Source organism: Crinia signifera, chromosome 19 (genome assembly GCF_055691185.1).
Source record: "Crinia signifera chromosome 19, ASM5569118v1, whole genome shotgun sequence".
NCBI lineage: Eukaryota > Metazoa > Chordata > Amphibia > Anura > Myobatrachidae > Crinia > Crinia signifera.
The window spans coordinates 115406706-115427683 of NC_139226.1; the positions used below are offsets into that span (position 1 = coordinate 115406706).

The 20978-nt window shown below is 44.5% G+C and overlaps 1 protein-coding gene across 1 annotated transcript in view; it reads right to left on the minus strand.

The window, feature by feature from the left end:
• Window positions 1-405: 405 nt before the first annotated feature.
• Window positions 406-20978, minus strand: part of TEX12 (testis expressed 12) — a 29297-nt gene continuing 8724 nt past the window's right edge. The window contains exons 3-5 of the mRNA XM_083161973.1: window positions 12728-12827; window positions 12597-12648; window positions 406-792 (exon numbers count right to left, since the gene is read on the minus strand). Of these exons, the coding sequence (XP_083018099.1) occupies window positions 648-792; window positions 12597-12648; window positions 12728-12827 (297 nt within the window). The 3' untranslated portion in view covers window positions 406-647. The remainder of the gene's footprint in view (window positions 793-12596; window positions 12649-12727; window positions 12828-20978) is intronic.

The window sequence follows — 20978 nt, forward strand, 5'->3', positions numbered from 1 at the left end:
AACTTCACAGGTGGATAGTGGGGGTATGAAAAGGTCGGAGGACGCGTACCGCCGCCCAACTTTCAATTTCAACATTGAAAATCATTTAACATTATTCTCTATGGGAAAATCGGTCGCATCGTGGATTTTCTCTTTTACCAGCAATTAAACCAGTGATTGACAGAAAATCGCGTCTATCGCATGCCTTAAGTACCTTAAACTTAAGGCATGCGATCAACCCGACGGGCGCCGTGCTAGGAAATAAGTACCGCATTTTCATGTTTCCTTATGTTATGCCATTATGCCCATATAGAAAGGGTTTTTTTTTACCTTCAAGATTACAGGTACTGATGCTGTAACACAATGGTTTTTATGATACAAACATCATTCTTTATTCTTCTTGTAAAATAAAAATATTAGAAGAGGTTTACTCTTGAATAATAATAACTACATAAAACAATTTAGACATTTTCACTTTTAACAAACTGGCAACTGTTTTAATTTGGAATGTTTATTAAATACACAACAGCTTCTACGTAACCTTTGCACAACAACTTGATGCTATAAACCTGTGACATTGAAACAACTGACAATACTGTATAAATAATTACTACATACCCAAGCAGCTTTTACAAATGTAACTTATTTTAAAACATTGTTACGGCATTTTAGAAAGATAAATTATTTGCAATCATAGTAAGACTGTTCTTAAGGCTTTCCATCTTCTGTTTTAGCTGCATTTCTATTGATCGGGCTTCCTTGAGGATTTCATCAAATTCATGCACATAAAGTACATCCACAGCTGCTCTCTCACTTGAAAAAAATACATATATATATTTTATTTTAGAGTAAGCAGTGCCCCACATGACCACACTTAGAGTAAGTAGTGCCCCACATGACCACAGTTAGAGTATGCAGTGCCCCACATGACCACAGTTAGAGTATGCAGTGCCCCACATGACCACAGTTTGAGTAAGCAGTGCTCCACATGAACACAGTTTGAGTAAGCAGTGCCCCACATGAACATAGTTTGAGTAAGCAGTGCCCCAAATGAACATAGTTTGAGTAAGCAGTGCCTCACATGAACACAGTTTGAGTAAGTAGTGCCCCACATGAACACAGTTAGAGTAAGCAGTGCCCCACGTGACCACAGTTAGAGTATGCAGTGCCCCACATGACCACAGTTTGAGTAAGCAGTGCCCCGCATGAACACATTTTGAGTAAGCAGTGCCCCGCATGAACAGTTTGAGTAAGCAGTGCTCCACATGAACACAGTTTGAGTAAGCAGTGCTCCACATGAACACAGTTTGAGTAAGCAGTGCCCCACATGAACATAGTTTGAGTAAGCAGTGCCCCAAATGAACATAGTTTGAGTAAGCAGTGCCTCACATGAACACAGAGTAAGCAGTGCCCCACATGACCACAGTTAGAGTAAGTAGTGCCCCACGTGACCACAGTTAGAGTAAGCAGTGGAAAGAAAAAATCACTGGGGTGATTTAGTATCACTCGGATTCTGTCCCGTTTCGATGGTGGGGGGTCTGCGCATCTGTGTATTTGCACCTGTGCGAATGCCTTCAGCGAGTATTACTCCCTTGCCATGGTGTTCCCATTTGTAGTGTGCAGACACGGGCGTTCCCCCCACTGTGTGAATAGTTAGCTACCACCCTGCCAGAGTGTAATACCGCCCTTCGCAAGGCTGCAAATGGGTAGCGTATATGTCGCAGCACAGCAAAAAGCTGCATATCCATTCATAGCACACTCTCCATCAAATGATTTTCCCACAGTGAGCAGCCTGTGTGTAGCCCTGGACTTACTCAAAGGTTGAGATGGAATCAGCCTGATCTGAAGTCACACACCCTCCCTCCAAACACTTGGGCATGCCTGCATTTTTTTCTGACACTCCCAGGAAACGCAGTTACTGCCCCCAAATGCCAGCTTCTTGTTAATCACCTTGCAAACAGCTAGCGATGAAAAAAAGTAGCAGGCTTTCATCGCAGGATGGCCTTGCACATGCGCATTACAGCCTAGATGCATGCACAGTCTATCAATAATCACTTGTGATGCGAATTCGTAGCCATGCAATCAGGTCTGAATAAGGCCCTATATTTTGTTTAATTTAGTCTGTGCTAACACCATGGATAGATGCACATAGCCTCATAAACTGTTTTCAGTGACATTTAGGTGCCAATTCAATTGGCCACAACTTGGGAGGGTACGCTCAGGCCCGCAGTTCTCATCACTGCTCGCCCGAATGAAGTGTCCTCAAACTCATGGAACCTGTAGAATTTGGTGAAAGTGTGAACAGAGGACTAAGTGGCAGCCCTGCATACTTGTTCCGCAGTAGCCCCATGATGTACAGCCCAAGAGGAAGCAACCGACCTGGTGGTATGAGCAACTTTAGTGTATGCAAATGCTATGACCGACCTTAACCATCTATCAATGGTCTGCTTAGAAGCTGGGCAACCTCTCTTATGTATGTCATACAGTACCCGTAACAAGTCAGTTTTACGAAACTACTTCACCCACGTAAATTCGCAGTGTGCGAACAACATATAGTTTCTTCAGTTTGTCCCTATTCCGAACCTCCTCTGGAGGACAAAACACCAGGAGCACAATCTCCTGGTTTAAATGAAAAGTGGATACCACTTTTGGCAAAAACTGTTCACAAAACAGCCCTATCTTCAGGAAATGCCAAAAACAGAGACTTGAAAGACAAGGCCCCCAATTCAGACACATGTCTAGCCGAAGCAATAGTCAATAGAAACCTAAGTTTTCAGGTCAGAAATTTAAGGTCAGCCAACCTTAATGGTTCAAAAGGTGGTTTCTGCAGTACTCTCAACACCAGTGACAGATCCCAAGGTTGTCTATAGGGAGGTTTAAGACAAGTAACCCCCTGGAGGAACACCTGCACCTCCGGCAACAAAGCCACTTTCTTTTGAAAGAAAACAGACAAGGCTGGCAACTGCACCTTCAAGGATTGCAGGCTCAACCCAGTGGAAAATCCATCCTGCAGGAATTCTAGAAGTCTATAGACCTTAAATCTGGAGGTGTTAACTTTCTGTCTCTCACACCACATAATGTACGTCTTCCAAACTCTATAATAATTTGCAGCTGAAACCGGTTTCCGTGCACTAATCATAGTACGGATAACTGCCTCCGAGAAACCTTTCTTCTTCAAGATGGTGGTTTCAAGAGCCAAGCAAGGGACCTTGCTTGAGAAGGTCTGGTCAAAGTGGAAGCCACCAGGACGCTGTCGACAAGCTCAGTATGTTGGAATACCAAGACCTCCTTGGCCAATCCGAAGCTATCAGAATGATCTTTGCCCCTTGTGTCCTCACTCTTTTGAGAACCCGAGCCAGCATGGGAAATTGTGGGAAGACATAAGTGATGCTGAGGCACCACGGAACCGTCATGGCATCCACTGCCCACGCCATCGGATGCCTGGTTCTCGAACAGAACATGGGTACCTGACGATTGTGTCTGGACGCCATCAAGTCCACCTCTGGGAGCCCCCAAAGAGACACAATTTCCTGGAATACCTCTGGATGTAACGCCCATTCTCCTTCCAGCAAGTCTGCACTGCTTAGAAAATCCGCTTCCACATTCCAAATCCCCGCAATGAACACAGCCGATAAAGCTGGAAGATTTGTTTCTGCCCACCAGAAAATCCGAGAGACTTCTTGCATCGCCATCCTGCTGCGAGTGCCCCCTTGGTGGTTCAAATAAGCCACTTCTGTGGCATTGTCCTACTGAATTCAAATGGGAGACCCCTTTTAGAAGCTCCTCCGCCTGCATAAGCACCCGCAGCTCCAGTATATTGATCGGCAATGAAGACTCCACACTGGATCATAGACCCTGCAATCTCAGGTTCAGGGTTTCCACCCACCAGCCCCTGAGGCTGACATCGGTTGTGACAACCACCCAGTCCCATGACCGAAGGGAGCGTCCCAACTGGAGGGATTCCAGATCCGTCCACCACAGTAACGAGTCCCGAGTCTCCTGAGTCAGAAGAACTGTCTCTTGCTTCAAGGACTTCAGATTCCCAGACCAACTGGACAGTATGTTCCATTGAAAAGGTCTCGAGTGGAACCTTGCATACTGAAGGGTCTCGAAGGTCGCAACAATCTTGCCCATTAGTTTTAACCACTGCCATACTGAAGGACCTGGCGACTGAGAATCGCCAATACTAACAGACGAATGTCCCTGGCCTTCGCCTCTGGAAGAAAAACCTGATGAAGGTGTGTATCTAGAATTACTCCCAAAAACTGTAGCCTCTGAGTGGGACACGGCTGGCAGATTTTATATCCACCCATAGCTCTGCAAGAAATGAGTTGCAGCTGCTAGATTTTCCTGCAACTTCTCTGCTGACTCCGCCTTGAACAAGAGACCGTCCAAGTATGGGATAATTACAATTCCCTGGAGTCTGAGAGCTGCCGCCATGACTGCCATTATCTTCGTGAACACCCTTGGAGCTGTTGCCAGCCCGAAGGGGAGAGAGCCTGAAATTGCAGATGGAGGTCACCTATCGCGAAATGCAGCAAAGACTGATGTTCTTTGCAAGTAGGCACGTGCAAATAGGTTTCTTGAATGTCCACAGATGCTAGGAAGTCTTCCGGCTCCAAACTCAAGAGAACGTCCTCAGAGATTTCATCCTGAAGTGGTCCACCCACAGCTGAAGGTTCAGCGATTTCAGGTTCAGGATAGGCCTGAAAGAGCCATCTGGTTTGGGGACCAAGAAAATAATGGAGTAAAACCCCTTCTTCCTTTCCTCTCGTGGCACCGGAATCACCACACCCCCCACTGTGTTCTAACCCGTCATGAGGAGGGCTTCTCCCCCTTGGCAACCTGCTTTCTTGCAAAGGCACCAAAACGGGACTTGGGAGCCTTTCCTTTTTCTGATGGAAATCTTCCTCTACCAAACTGCCCTCTGGTGGAAGCACCCCCCTAAACGAGTTACAAAAGGACGAGCGAAAAGCAGCAAACCTTGAAGCTCCCTGTTTTGCAGGAGTTGTGGGAAGAAAAGTGCTCTTCCCCCCTGTGTCCTGTTTGATAATAGATTCTAGTTCTGATCCAAAAAGCAACTCCCCCTTAAAAGCCAATGCTTCAAGAGACTTCCCAAGCCTTAAGCCATAAGGCCCTCCTGGTTGTCACTGAAATGGCCAACACTTTTGACGCCATCTTAACTCCCTCTTCTCCAGCCTCACAAGTTTATTCAGCCGCAGCCTTTACATTTTCTGCCAAGGCAAACGCTTCAGAATCAGGCTGAAGCAGTGAATACAGGGTATTTGCCCAAACCATCATGGCCTTAGAGACCCAGGCTGATGCAATGATAGGCCTTAAAGTAAAACCAACTCCTTCAAACACTGCCTTCAAACAACCCTCCAATTTCTTATCCACGGGGTCTTTGAACGCAGCACCCCCGTGCACAGGTAACGCTGTAGTCTTAGACAGCCTGGCCACCAGGGCATCCACAAGTGGAATCTTTTCCCACAATTTTTCATGCTCCTCCGGCATAGGATACAAGCTCAAACGCTTTTGGGCATAAGGAGTCTTATCAGGTGTTTTCCATGATCCCCCCAGCAGCTCTTGCATCTGAACGAAAGGTAACTGCGTCTCTGCGCTGTTTCTTAAACACAACTTGCTGCGGTGTCTTATCCACCTCAGATAGATTTAATGCCTGTTTAACAGCCAAAATCAAATCATTCAGCCTCTTCCCTCTGATCCCAAAACATCTCTTCAACACACTCCCCTTCTTCTTCAGAGTCTACATTAACCCCTTCCCGACATATGACGTACATGTACGTCATATGTCGGTTGCGGGGGAATCAAGCCAGCTCACGGAGTGAGCTGGCTTGAAAGAGAGCAGGTATATTACAGCCAGGTACCTGCTCTCACGGCCACGAGCGGCGAGTTCGCCGATCGTGGCCGTTTAACCCTTTAAGCACCGCGGGCAAAGCGCCCGCAGTGCTTAAATAGCTGATCGGAGGGGGGGCGCCCCCCCTCCGGCGCCGATCGGGGCCCCCCGCGGCGAGATCGGAGGGTGCCGATCGGTTGCCATGGCAGCAAGGGGTCTAATGTAGACCCCTGTGCTGGCCATGTCAGCATTCCTATTACATCCTGCCTGAAAATCACTATGTTCAGCCATAGAGCTCTATGGCTGAACCTAGTACAGGCGATCGCGCCCCCTAGTGGTCAAGTACACTAGGGGGCCTTGTAGTAAAAGTAAAAAAAAAAAAAAAATTAAGTTTAAAAATAAAAAAAAAATAAAAAAATATTAAAAGTTCAAATCACCCCCCTTTCCCCATTTCACAAATAAAAATAAATAAAAAATAAAAAAAATAAACATATTTGGTATCGCCGCGTTCCTAAAAGTCCGATCTATTAAAATATAACATTAGTTATCCCGCACGGTTAAAGGCGTAAACGGAAAAAAATTCCCAACTCCAAAACTACGTTTTTTGGTCGCATCGCCTACCCAAAAAAATGTAAATAAAAGAGATCAGAAAGTCGCACATATCCCATAATGGTATTAATTAAAAAGTACACTTCAGCCCGCAAAAAATGAGCCCTCACCCAGGTCCGTAGGTGGAAAAATAAAAAAGTTATAAGCCGCAGAACATGGCGACGCGACGCAAATTAGAAAAACCGTAAAATTTTCTATTTTTTTTTTAGTGGTAAAACGTAACGAAAACTATATAAGTTTGGTATCACCGGAATCGTAACGATCCAAAGATAACCCATCATTTTAAACGAACTATGAACTCCAAAAAAACCGTAACCAGCGCAAAATTGTGGAATTGCGTTTTTTTTCCTTTTTACACCACATTGAATTATTTCCTGATTCCCCAGAATATTATACGGTATAGTAAATGGTACCATTAAAAAGTACAACTTGTCCCGCAAAAAAAAAGCCCTCATGTGTCTATATAGCCGGAAAATTAAAAAAGTTACGCTTATTTGAACGCGAGGAGGAAAAAAAAAAAAAGTTAACAAAAAACGCCCCTTCGGGAAAGGGTTAAGGGCCATATTCAATGAGAAAAATTTGCCGTGTTTTATGGCAAGTTTGTGCTATTTTCGCGTTGGAAGGAGCATTTTGCTCTCCAAAAGTGAACCACCCTATTCAATGTGATATTTTCGCCATCTTTCTAAGTGATTTTCGCCGTGTCTCTCCGTGTAGCAATTCTCCATCTTTTCATGGAGAACTGGAATGTGAACTTTTAAAATAAAAGGTTTTTTTTTTTTAATTTTGGTGTAAAAAAATTAGGATTTTTTTTCTGTGAAGGGGCATGTTATTTTTATTCATGTGCTTTATAGCACATGAATATATATTTAATTTAAAAAAAAATATATGTATATATATATATTTTTTTTTACACAGAGCAGCCAGCAGGGGGCCGGAGCTCTCGAGCCGCTCATTAGATATTCATATATTCACTGCACCCGATCATTACATATGCACGATCGGGTGCAGTGAATACTGGGTCCCCCGCTGGCTATAGGGGGGGGGCAGCTTGTGCTGCCTGGGTGCCGGGGAGCCCTCCTCCCCTCCACATATGTTCTGGGGCAGCCAGGGAGACTTTAATCTCCCTGGCTGCCACTGTCCCCTGGCTCCCTGCCAGCTCCCTGCTGCGGACGCTCGTCCGCTGCAGGGGTTAAGACTCGCCGTGAGTGGCGGCGAGTCTTAACCACATTGAATAGTAGGAGCAGGAGTGGCAGCGAGCCCTCCAGGACAGGGCGAGTGCATGGCGAGAGAAAAAATCTCTCGCCATGCAAGGAGAATATTTCTCATTGAATACTGCCCTAAGAAGGGGTGGTGTGGATAAAGGGTGTCTGGGAACCAACTGTTCCATAAAGGTATTCATTTTGTGCACACTCTGTGCAGTGTCCTGCATAGCCTGTAACAATGTAGGGTCCCCCTGAGAAAGGGGAATAGAGCCAACAGAAGGTTGTGGGGATGAAAATGGCCTAGGGGATCTAACCAATTCATCCCTCTGTCTATTTAGAGCCTGTACCAAGGCAGACACAGACCTTCCCAGAGCAGCTGCCCACGCAGGCTCAGGTTGCTCAGCCCTCTGGGCTTGCGCCCCACTGGGCACAGATCACATGCTGGGCATAAACCCCCATGGATCCATCTGTTCAGCAGTTAATTTTTCCCCGCAAAACTTTTAATTTAAATAACTTTTAAAAACAGTTAATTAACATGGCAGACGCTCCCTCCCCAAGCACAGCAGCATTACACCTTTCTGTCATGATAAACAAACAGTGCAATAAGTCAGGCATTTGTACAAAGCAATACATCAGTGTTAAGGGCCCCATACATTAGCAATTAATTGTGACAATTTTCAGAGATGGAGATGATTGCCACAATTAATTTTAGATGTGTGGGCTCCCCCTTTTGGCAATCCCAATCAAAATCGCCAATCGATTGCTTAATCAGGTTTTTAAACATGTTTAATAATCAGGTATTATCTGCAGATCTTTTTTATATGTGTGGGCATTCCCAATTCATCTTCTTCATCTATTTACATTATGAACAGCAATCGATTGGACAATTTCCAGATATGAAGATGCAATCTTTAGATGGAAAAATCTGCCGATCACTGAAATAAATCCGTAATGTGTGGGCAAGTCAGATAGATTGTAAAATCCATTTATCTGGCCAAAAAATCTCTGCATCCGGAAATCCATAAATTGTGATTGCTGATGTATGGGGCCGATTACTTAGCTGTCTGCCGCTGTAACGGACCATCAGTGGTCACCGGGGAAAGCACTGCCTCAGAAGAAACTGTCACTCTCTCTGCAGATAGAAATCTCCTTCCAGCTCCGCACAGTGTGGGAAGAAAAGGAGCCAGAGTAGAGTGAAGGAAGAGACCAAGTCCCTGCTTCAGTGGGGAGGGGAAGTATTTTTGGCACCCTTCCCCTGTAAGCGGCTCCTACCAAGTGTTTCTTCTGCCTTCCAGTGTCTCCCCTACAATGGAGACCACTTGGAAGTGCCCAGCTGCGCTGAGCTCCTGTAACAGGCTTCTACACTAATGGAGTTCAGCTGTATACCCTTTTCAAGATGGCGGCCGCCATCGTGGAGAGCCCATCAAGAGAGAGACATCAAGAGATGCCACAAGCAGCCAAAACATGGCCAGCCTGTTAGCTCTTCGCTGTGTTGCCGACACATTGTGGGGCAAGACCTGGAGTCCAGGGTGTGTAGTACTGTACTGGGTAGCCCCGTACTCTGTAGAAGGGCTGTTTAACATACCAGGAGGCCAGATGTACAGTATATGGACACATCTGTATACAAGAGAAGGACGCAGCTGCCGGCATTTATGCATCTACCACTAAATATATAGTAATTAAAAAATGCAATAGTGCGAACAGCAGGAAAAGCCTTGCTTATGTAATCTTGTACTTTGTGAGAACAGGTTAGATACACCTATATAATGCATTGTGACTGCAGTGTAGATATGAGATTATTGTCTACATTTCCAAAGTGAAAATTATCATTTTTATGCAAATTTATCAGCAATCCTTTGCTGGGACAGGAGCCCGTACTGGTGAATTACCCAAAGCCCTATCACTCCTATCTGCCATTCCCCTACCCCACAGGTGTATCCGCCCTTATCAGCAGACCAATTTACACATATTACACTACAAAAATTACAGAAACACATATTACAAAAAAAAAAAACTTGGATATCATAAAACAACAGTACAAATAGGAATAAATTGCAATCCACCATGACATCTGGGTACAATAACTCCAGGCTTTACAGAGCAGGATTGCAGCATTCCATTCCTATGGGACATTATTAAAATGGAATGGGCAGTGGAGAAAAATGTGCAAAAATGCCACATTTACTGAACATGATTTGCTTACTCTGATAAAAGAAACATTTGTTTCAGTAGAAATCGTCACTCTGGATGAAAAGTGTCAGTTCTTGGATATTTGTTTTAACAGATATTGAACTAGTGGGTTCCAACTAAAGGAGTGATAGTGAAGCAGTCTTTAAAAAAAGGAGGCTCTGTAACTTTAACCCTTTGAGTGCCAACATCTTCATGAGAGATGTTCAAAATATCCTCTAAAAATGCTTGCGTTGCTCCCATTTGTTATATCTCAAATAAAAATTTTGTGTAAAAAAAAAATGATATTTCCTTTATAAGGTAACATTACAGGTCATTATTATTGTTTGCTAATTTTAACACCTATTTTTAAAAATTTGCTTGTCAATCAAAGGGTTAAGTATGGGAAGTGAAACTAGAGACTCAGGACATGGTAACATTAAGGGAGTAGCCAGGGAGTAGGGTGGCCAATACCGGGATCGGCGGGATGCCAGGATTTGGCGCCCAAATTGAAAGGATCTCAATCCCAGGATTGCCTGGCTGTTCCCAATCCCCGGCGTGCAGCTCTGTGCAGCGTATTGGCCAGAGGTCATGCTGCGCAGGCAGCTTCACCCTTCCGCCGTCACCCAAGCCGCACTTTCTTGCTAGCACCTACACTGCCGTACACCCACCCCTGGGATTGGCCATTTTTCAATCCCAAATCTCGGGATTGAAAAAAATGCCCAGGATTGGCTTCCCTACCAGGGAGTATTTAGTTCATAGCTTGAGTTTAGGAACCAGAGACAATCATCATCTAAAGGCAGGTGTCAAGACCAGAGAGGTTATCAGCAGAAGCCAGGGTAATCATGGGAATCCACAAGGGTAAATAGAATCCAGAATATTGGTCTACAGAAGCTTTATTTAGTTTGAGTGTATAAATCCCTTTATTATATATGAAAACAGCTGAATTGTCAAAAGTTTTTTTTTTTTATTTATCTTCTTTTTTTTTTACTAATAGATCTTCCTTCTTCATCTTCAATATTATGAACACTGCTTCTTCTAGTTGGAATTCTGGGAATTTTCTGCACTTATTCAAAACTATGACACTAATTGCACAAGAGGGAAATTTATTAAATTGATTAAGCACGGGGTTGTTTTCGACCTTAGAAAAATGGTGTGGTGTCCCCCCTCCTGAGCATACCCAGCCCCAGGATCTTTGAGCCGATTTTGGTTCCAAAAATACTGGGAAAATTTTCAAACCCATTCAATCTCAGTAAATTTTATTAAAATACCCCAAGTGGACAATAGAGACAAATTAGGTGTAATTGTAATAATTTTTTTTTCAGCACAAGCCACAGAATTGACTAAGGCGTCCTTAAGGTCCATATACACTGAACGATATGGGGCACCGCCGATATCGTTAATGATATTAGCAGTGCGGCAAAAACAAACGACCGCTAAACACAGATCAATATTGTTAACGGTATTGTTCAGTGATGTCACACCCGCTGAACATGCAGTCATTGACTATATGGTCAGATTGGACTGTATGTTCAGAGGATCGGCCGGAAAGTGCATCATTAACGATATGCTGGATACACACTGAATGATATGCAGGATATTGTTAACGATATCATTATCGTGCATATCGCTCACTAGTCATCATCAGACTGGTATACTGGAATCTTCTCCTATATGGCATCCATGACCAGTACCTCTCTCCACCCCAATCTGTCCTGGCTCCTCTTCCTCACCAAACATACTACATCCACCTGCCCTCTCTTACAAGCCCTACACTGGCTTTCCTTCCCTTTCAGAATCCAATTCAAGCTTCTCACATTCATTTATTTTCCTTCCCTCACCCATTCCTCTCCTATTTACATATTTGACGTTATCTTCCTTTACAATCCCACCAATTTGCAACCTCTCATGCCAACTGGTTACTTCCTCCCACTCCTTCCTCCAAGATTTTTCACCTGCTGCTCCCTACCTCTCTACAAAACATGAATTGGACTCGCAAGGCCCACTTCTTCACCAAACCCAGCCAACTCTCACCCTAGCCTACTGTTACAGTACATGCTAACTACCCCATCTGTGTCACCTGTCTGTCTGCCCCTCCTCTTTTATACAGTATGTAAGTTCTCACAAACAGAATCCTCCTCCCTCATGTACCTTCTTTTATCTAAACCATCTCCATATTTCTATCAACAGCATCCAATCCCTTGGTTTTATGCCCCCTAATACTAGTTTCAGTATTGTCTGCTAACGCAGATGTTTATATAATCTGTACTTGTCTTATAATGTCTTGAACCGTAAGTCACCATTTTCTTGTTTTGCTTTTTTGTTTTGTTTTGTTCTTCAATAAGGTATCTAGATACCAAATACCAGCCTCTCTGCCTTGCCCCATAAATCAGCAACTTCATGATGTCCTGCTTAGAGTGCGGCACAACCAGCTTTGAAAAGTAGGGCTCTGCCCCTCACCTCTACAAGCTGCAGTAGATTGGTAGCTCTGCAGTAACGCTACTTCCAGGATTCCATTCAAGAAACCTGAAAGCCACATGCAGGTACTATGGGAAAATGATGGTGTCGCCCTATGCTCACACAACACCTAGTTATATCTCTGTTCAGAGGTCATATTATTTGGTAGTTAATTTAAAAAATTTTTATTTCATTTAATTATTCCTTTTTGTAACGTTGTCATCACAAGTAAAAATGATGATCATAATACTAAATGTTTTAGTAAAGCGATAATAATAGAATAACAAATCCGAATGGAATGGGTATGGAATGATGGCAATGGTGCTTACCTCAGTGTCTTTGCGTAATTACAAAAAAGAAGGTTTAGTTCCTTGCTTAGATCTGTTAACAGGAAAAGAACAATTGTATGACATGTTGTTATAAACTCATGCACTGTGTGAGGACATCCCGTAATACCAACCTTTCATTATAGCTTCTATGTCCCCAACCGGAGAGCTGTCAGGAGGAGCTGAAGGCTGGCTTGCTGGTGAGGTACATTGTATGGTTTCAGAAACTAGGACCTGTCATTGTGTGAAAGCCAAAATGCAATATCTTATTTAAACTGTTAAAAACAAATGATTTTATGTACATTGCATACTACTTTCCACCGAACATTATTATTTAAATCACAGGTTCTCAAAATCGGTCCTCTGGACCCCACACAGTACATGTTTTGTAGGTCTCTTCACAGAATCACAAGTGAAATAATTAGCTCCACCTGTGGAAAATGTGTCAGTCAGTAATGAGTGCACCTGTCGGGTGACCTGGAGAATCGGAAATGTGTGGGGACCAAGTTTGAGAACCACTGATTTAAATCATTGTTATCTGTTGGATCTACCATAGGACAGCATCAACTGTCAATGGTAATAGATGCATTCATCTAATGGTGTCAAGACACAGAAATATAAGCAGATGAGGAATCAGTCACATCCAAAACATGGATGAAAGCAATATTATATAACCCAATCTTAGCATTATTAGATAAAAGTACAGAATCTGATTGCAGCTAAAGGCCCCCATACACTAGGGCGACTTGTCCTTAGGACAAGTCGCCCCCGACTTCCCCCTGAGCTTCCCCGGCTGCTCCCCGGGGGAGCTTGATTAGATTGGCACTTGATGTGCCATTTTTCACATGTGATAAATCGTCTCGATTTATCACATGTAAAAAACCCGGGGAGCAGGGGGGGGGGGGGCTACAGAGCAGGGCTGGTGGGAGCGGGGGGGGTGGGGATGCTGCGGGGGACACAGGCGGCATAGAGCCGGGAGCTGTCAGTGCTAGAAAAAAAAAGCCTATACAATGAATGGGCAGCCTGTGATTAACTGAGCGCTCTCTCAGCCAATTGCTGACTGGCTGAGAGAGCGCTCAGCCAATCACAGGCCGCCCATTCATTGTATGGGCTTTTTTTTTAAATTCAGTACTGACAGCTCCCGCCGGCTACCCCTGCCCGGCTCTATGCCGCCTGTGTCCCCCGCAGCGTCCCCAGCCCCCCCTGCTCCCTCTACCACCGCGCCGCCCCACTAGGTCCCAAGTCGGGTGGTCGGACGTGCAGCAGGTCCGACCACCCGACGCAGATCCGATGCGCACGGGACCGCGCATCGGATCTGAGGGGACATCAAAACTAGCCGATTTTGGTCCGATTTCGGCCAGATCCGACTGATCTGGCTGAAATCTGACCAAAATCGGCTAGTGTATGGGGGCCTTAAGAACCACTTGGCCCATCTAGTCTGCCCTGCTAATGATAGTATCGATTATGTATTGAATTAGAAGGCAGATACTGTAACAATGATAACACTCTTATGAGATAAATACTGTTTTACTAATAGATTAGAGGGAAATTATTACTTCATTTTATTAAAATAGTAATATTAGTGATAATATGTTAAGGTTTGTTGATGATAAATTTTTTTGTGAGAAATCATTTATTCTAAAAAAAAAGTTTTAAACACCAATAATCAATATTGCTCTTAAATATAAGATTTTTTTCTCTCTACAAGTATTATTTATTTTGTTTTTTAGACAAATGGTATGTAACAGGATGACCAGCTCTCCTGGATGTCGATGAGACCACAAAATTCATTAGTCTCCCATACATTCTCTGATGGTTGGCGAGTATGCTACATTTTGGCTACAGTACATCTGCAGGGCCACGTAGAGTGATACCTTGCTGGCCTTATTCCTGTGAAGATACCCAGGACTCTATTTTACAAAAACGATATTCTCTCATTATTTATACCACTTTACACAGTTCATTACATCGCAAGGGTGAGCGCTTAGTAATTTTTAACAATACATATCATTCGTAAATTCGCTGATGTGCAATTCCCGGCCGTGAATGATATTTCATTTTAGGAAATTCCCTATATGACCCTATTAACACATAGGCCAGTATTCAATGCCTCTGATTCTCCATATTTTCTGGGGAATCAGGCAATTCCCCGGGTTTACAGGGAATTTTCTCACTGGAAAAACAATTCGCCCTATTCAATGGACACAATTCTCTGCAAATGAAGAGCGAATGTCTGGCGATTCTCTGTTTGTGATTCTCCGCGATTCGCCAGTGGTTTTCAATGGGGTTTTTAGTGGAATTCGCCGAGAGTGTATTCAATGCTGAAGTGGAGAACTGCTTTCTCCAGTGATTTTCCCCGGATTCTCCATTTTACATTCGTCATCTTTTTCTGGAGAACTGGAATGTGATCTTTAAATAATGAAGCGTTTTTTATTTTTATTTTGGTGTCAAAAAATCTGATTTTTTTATTCTTTGAAGGGGCATGCTATTTTTATTCATGTGCTTGCAGCACATGAATATATTTTCATTTTTTTTTTTTTTAACAATATATATATATTTTTTTTTTTACACATTCACCAGCAGGGGGCCGAGCCGGGAGCCGCTCATTAATATTCATATATTCACTGCACACTAGTCCCGATCATCACACATGCACGATCGGGACCAGTGTGTAGCGGCTCCCTAGCACAGCCCCCTGCCAGCTGTGGGGGGCTCTCCCTGTGTCCCCCACAGCCCACCAACACCCCCACAGTGTCCGGCGCAGGCAGGGAGGCTTCCATCTCCCTGCCTGCAGCTGTCCCCCAGCTCCCCGGCGGCATTCGCCGGGGGGGTTAAAATTCGCCACCAGGGGCAGAGAGCCCCTGAGGCGTTGAATAGGGAGAACGGGCGGCTGCCCGGCGAATCTCCCTACAGGGAGAATTGGGGAGAAAGTGCAGCGAATCCTACACAGGATTCGATGCAGCTCCCCATAGAAAGCATTGAATACCTGCAATAGAAAAAATACTGACAGAACTTAAACCCAAAAGCCACAAGGTGGAGCCATTGACACTTCTTTTTTATTTATTTTTTAACTTTTCGTTATGTGGCTCATTTATTAAATCAGGAGTCTATAGTCCAGGGGTTCCCAATCTTTTTCTAATCACGGCACCCTAGAGTATCAGAATTTTTCCAAGGCACCCCTAGCCCCCCCAAAAAATATATCAAATTAAGTAGATTGTGTTTATATGTGCTTCTTAGGTTCAGTTATGTGGTAAAGGGCAGGATTTCTTTCTGCTTGTACACATTTTATTTATGATTGACAGCCACCAGCACTGGTTTTGTCCAGAAATAATTGATCATAAATAATTTGCATTGGTCCTGGACGACCAACCCGAGGCACCCCTGCAAGTGTCCCGAGGCACCCCTGGGAGCCTAGGAGCACAGTTTGGGAACAACTGCTATAGGCATTTATCATTGCATGATCTAAAACCAGAAAAAAAGGTGGTGAGGGAAACAATACATCAGTCCTGAGATTACCATTATAATCTGGGTTCTCATCTTCTCATTGCTCTTGTTTACAGATGTGACCTCATACATCAATTCTATAATTGCGTAAAACAGCCCATCATGTGCGTCCCGGTCCCATAAGAGTAGCGTTGGGCGACTTTTTTTCCCAAAACCCCATCTTAAGGCCCATACACACTAGATGATTATCTTTCCAATCTGGCTGGTTGGAATGAAAATCTGGACATTTATGGGAACAAAGGCAGTCATCTGCATAAAGGCCCATACACACTAGAAGATATTGGCATCAATCTCGTTCAGAAAGGTGCTTCTGAAAGATATTGATGGCAATATCTTCCAGTGTGTATGCCTAATACACACTATTGTGTGTAGTGTGGGGCCTGCACACAATGGCCCTTATTCTGGTTGGTGCGGTAATGTACGCTTGCGGTCGGTCCGCCGATGTTTTGTGTCTGCGCATGTGCAGAGGCGTCTCTGCGCATGTGCGAATGGGACGCACGTCCAAATTCCGCATGAAATGTGTAAACTACGAACAGGGGGTGGAGAGGGGCGTGAAGGGCTGTTTGGGCTCATTACCATATGTTTACAAATCTAAAAAGAAAGATATTCCACCACAGGCGCTGCAAACCTTAAAGCTGCATATGATACTTCAAAAGTGGTCACCGGACCACCAAACATACACTACAACAACAAGAGAAATCTCACGTGCGCTTATAGGTATAGTCCTGTATTTTTATGAGTAGGTAATTCACAGGGTTCAGATCCGTCTCAGGTATTCCATGAACATGTGAAAAAAACAGGAAAAAAGACGATATTGAAACTCCAGAAAATAGTCTATTTCCCCTTTAGGTGAAAACAGGATTAAAGGAAAAGGTGTCCCCGGACAGCTTCCAAACGATCCCAGGGTGAATTAGATGGGTCACCTCACACGTGCATATATATGTGAATGCTCACATGTATGCTTACATATGTCAGATGTTGTGTACTCCCATAAAGGTATCTTTTCCTTTGAGATATGACTTCAGATGGCCAAGATAAAATCACAATACTTTATTCTTTAGAATAACAACGGAGCCAGAACACGGTATTTCACAGATTTCATACCACATCAGATGTTACCCGGGTGCTTAATGATGGTACCAAAAGACTGTAACCACTATGCTCCACACTCAGTTGATTAAAAACTCCAGACACTTGGATCTATTTGATAGTGGTTACAGTCTTTTGGTACCATCATTAAGCACCCGGGTAACATCTGATGTGGTATGAAATCTGTGAAATACTGTGTTCTGGCTCCGTTGTTATTCTAAAGAATAAAGTATTGTGATTTTATCTTGGCCATCTGAAGTCATATCTCAAAGGAAAAGATACCTTTATGGGAGTACACAACATCTGACATATGTAAGCATACATGTGAGCATTCACATATATATGCACGTGTGAGGTGACCCATCTAATTCACCCTGGGATCGTTTGGAAGCTGTCCGGGGACACCTTTTCCTTTAATCCTGTTTTCACCTAAAGGGGAAATAGACTATTTTCTGGAGTTTCAATATCGTCTTTTTTCCTGTTTTTTTCACATGTTCATGGAATACCTGAGACGGATCTGAACCCTGTGAATTACCTACTCATAAAAATACAGGACTATACCTATAAGCGCACGTGAGATTTCTCTTGTTGTTGTACCATATGTTTACACCCCGTGTTTCATGGGTGTTCCCATGAAAACGCTGGGCGTACGTATGGTAATGCGGCCGTGACGCACGTGTAGGGGGCGGACATATGACATTGCCGGATGTCAGCTGCCTGCCTGCTTTTGCACGGAGAAATGCCCGTGTGGTCTAAGGTTGCGGGAGCTGCCTGACCACTCGGTCCTGCATTCGATGGTCTGCGACCATCGAATGATGGGGGAGGTTCCCTGAGATGGAGGAGGTGTATTCATGAGAAATACACTTGCGGTCCGTTCGGACAGCTTCTTACCGCATTCGGACGGAGTGAGCGATCCGTACGAAAGGCGGGGTTTAGGACGCACGGTCCTGGCTGCATATTCGGCTCCGTCCGCACAGACCAGAATAAGGCCCCATATCTTTCATGATCAGCTCAAGAGAAATTGTTCACCAATATCTTTTGTTTTTCATATCTTCTTGTGTGTATGACCAATTTGTCTGTAGGACCAATTTGTGTCTGTTTTCCATGTTTAGGAGCAAATGGTCAATTGTCATTTGCTCCCAAAAATTTCCAGATTTTCGTTCCAATCAGCCAGCTTGGAAAGTTAATTTTCTAGTGTGTATGGGCCTATAGTCACAATGCAAGTAGACTGTGTTAATTTGATTTGTAACACTTACTGTATTTATCTGTGTGTGCCTGATGGGGCCTACACATGTAGTGATTCTGTGTCATTTTCTTAGCGATCTATCTTAATTTGACTAGATGATCGCTTAGAAAATGCAACTATATAGCTGTGTGTGTGTAAGGGCCTTTGCCATGTGCGGCCCTGCGTGTCGCTATCACCCGGCGATTAATATCCAGCAAGCTGGATAGATCTACTGAGATCAACCGATCAGGGCCAGTATTCTCCCTGGAGAACACTAGCTCTGACAGATCGCTCAGCACACATCGCTGAGACATCGCTGTGCAGCACTGTGTGCTGAGCGATTTGCTGAGTGTTCTCTGCCATCTAGCTTCGCTCACATCGCTCTGCAACATTGCCATATGTGTAGGCCCCTGGAGTCTTTGAATCTGTATAAGAACTGATACAATGTAGCAGCCGCAGCTTTTTAAAAGACTCATACTGGGTACATCCTAGGATGAAGGATGATCCGCCGAGCTGTCAACTGGTAAGTGAGTATAAAACGTATCAATCATAGGCCAGATGTGCTGTGCCTTACGCCACAACTGTGCGGGCATTTACATGTAATCACCCAGTTGTGATGTCAGTCATTGACAGCCTCTGCAGCAAGTGTCATACACACAGCATGATGGACTAATATATCATCAACCACCTGTACACATAGCATGATGCACAGATATATCTGCAGACCGCCCTTACACACAGCACGATGCACTGATATATCTGCAGACGGCCCTTACACACAGCACGATGCACTGATATATCTGCAGACCGCCCTTACACACACACAGCACGATGCACTGATATATCTGCAGACCGCTCTTACACACACACAGCACGATGCACTGATATATCTGCAGACCGCCCTTACACACAGCACGATGCACTGATATATCTGCAGACCGCCCTTACACACACACAGCACGATGCACTGATATATCTGCAGACCGCTCTTACACACACACAGCACGATGCACTGATATATCTGCAGACCACCCTTACACACAGCACGATGCAATGATATATCTGCAGACCGCCCTTACACACACAGCACGATGCAATGATATATCTGCAGACCGCCCTTACACACAGCATGATGCAATGATATATCTGCAGACCGCCCTTACACACAGCACGATGCACTGATATATCTGCAGACCGCCCTTACACACAGCACGATGCAATGATATATCTGCAGACGGCCCTTACACACAGCACGATGCAATGATATATCTGCAGACCGCCCTTACACACAGCACGATGCAATGATATATCTGCAGACTGCCCTTACACACAGCACGATGCAATGATATATCTGCAGACCGCCCTTACACACAGCACGATGCAATGATATATCTGCAGACCGCCCTTACACACACAGCACGATGCACTGATATATCTGCAGACCGCCCTTACACACACAGCACGATGCACTGATATATCTGCAGACCGCCCTTACACACACAGCACGATGCACTGATATATCTGCAGACCGCCCTTACACACACACAGCACGATGCACTGATATATCTGCAGACCGCTCTTACACACACACAGCACGATGCACTGATATATCTGCAGACCGCCCTTACACACAGCACGATGCAATGATATATCTGCAGACCGCCCTTACACACAGCATGATGCACTGATATATCTGCAGACCGCCCTTACACACAGCACGATGCACTGATATATCTGCAGACCGCCCTTACACACAGCACGATGCACTGATATATCTGCAGACCGCCCTTACACACACAGCAAAATGCAATGATATATCTGCAGACCGCCCTTACACACACAGCACAATGCAATGATATATCTGCAGACTGCCCTTACACACAGCACGATGCAATGATATATCTGCAGACCGCCCTTACACACACACAGCACGATGCACTGATATATCTGCAGACCGCCCTTACACACACACAGCACGATGCACTGATATATCTGCAGACCGCCCTTACACACAGCACGATGCACTGATTTATCTGCAGACTGCCCTTACACACACACAGCACGATGCACTGATATATCTGCAGACCGCCCTTACACACACAGCACAATGCAATGATATATCTGCGGGACCGCCCTTACACACAGCACGATGCAAAGATATATCTGCAGACCGCCCTTACACACACACAGCACGATGCACTGATATATCTGCAGACCGCCCTTACACACAGCACGATGCACTGATATATCTGCAGACCGCCCTTACACACAGCACGATGCACTGATATATATGCAGACCGCCCTTACACACACAGCACAATGCAATGATATATCTGCAGACCGCCCTTACACACAGCACGATGCAATGATATATCTGCAGACCGCCCTTACACACACACAGCACGATGCACTTATATATCTGCAGACCGCCCTTACACACAGCACGATGCACTGATAAATCTGCAGACCGCCCTTACACACAGCACGATGCACTGATATATCTGCAGACCGCCCTTACACACAGCATGATGCAATGATATATCTGCAGACCGCCCTTACACACAGCA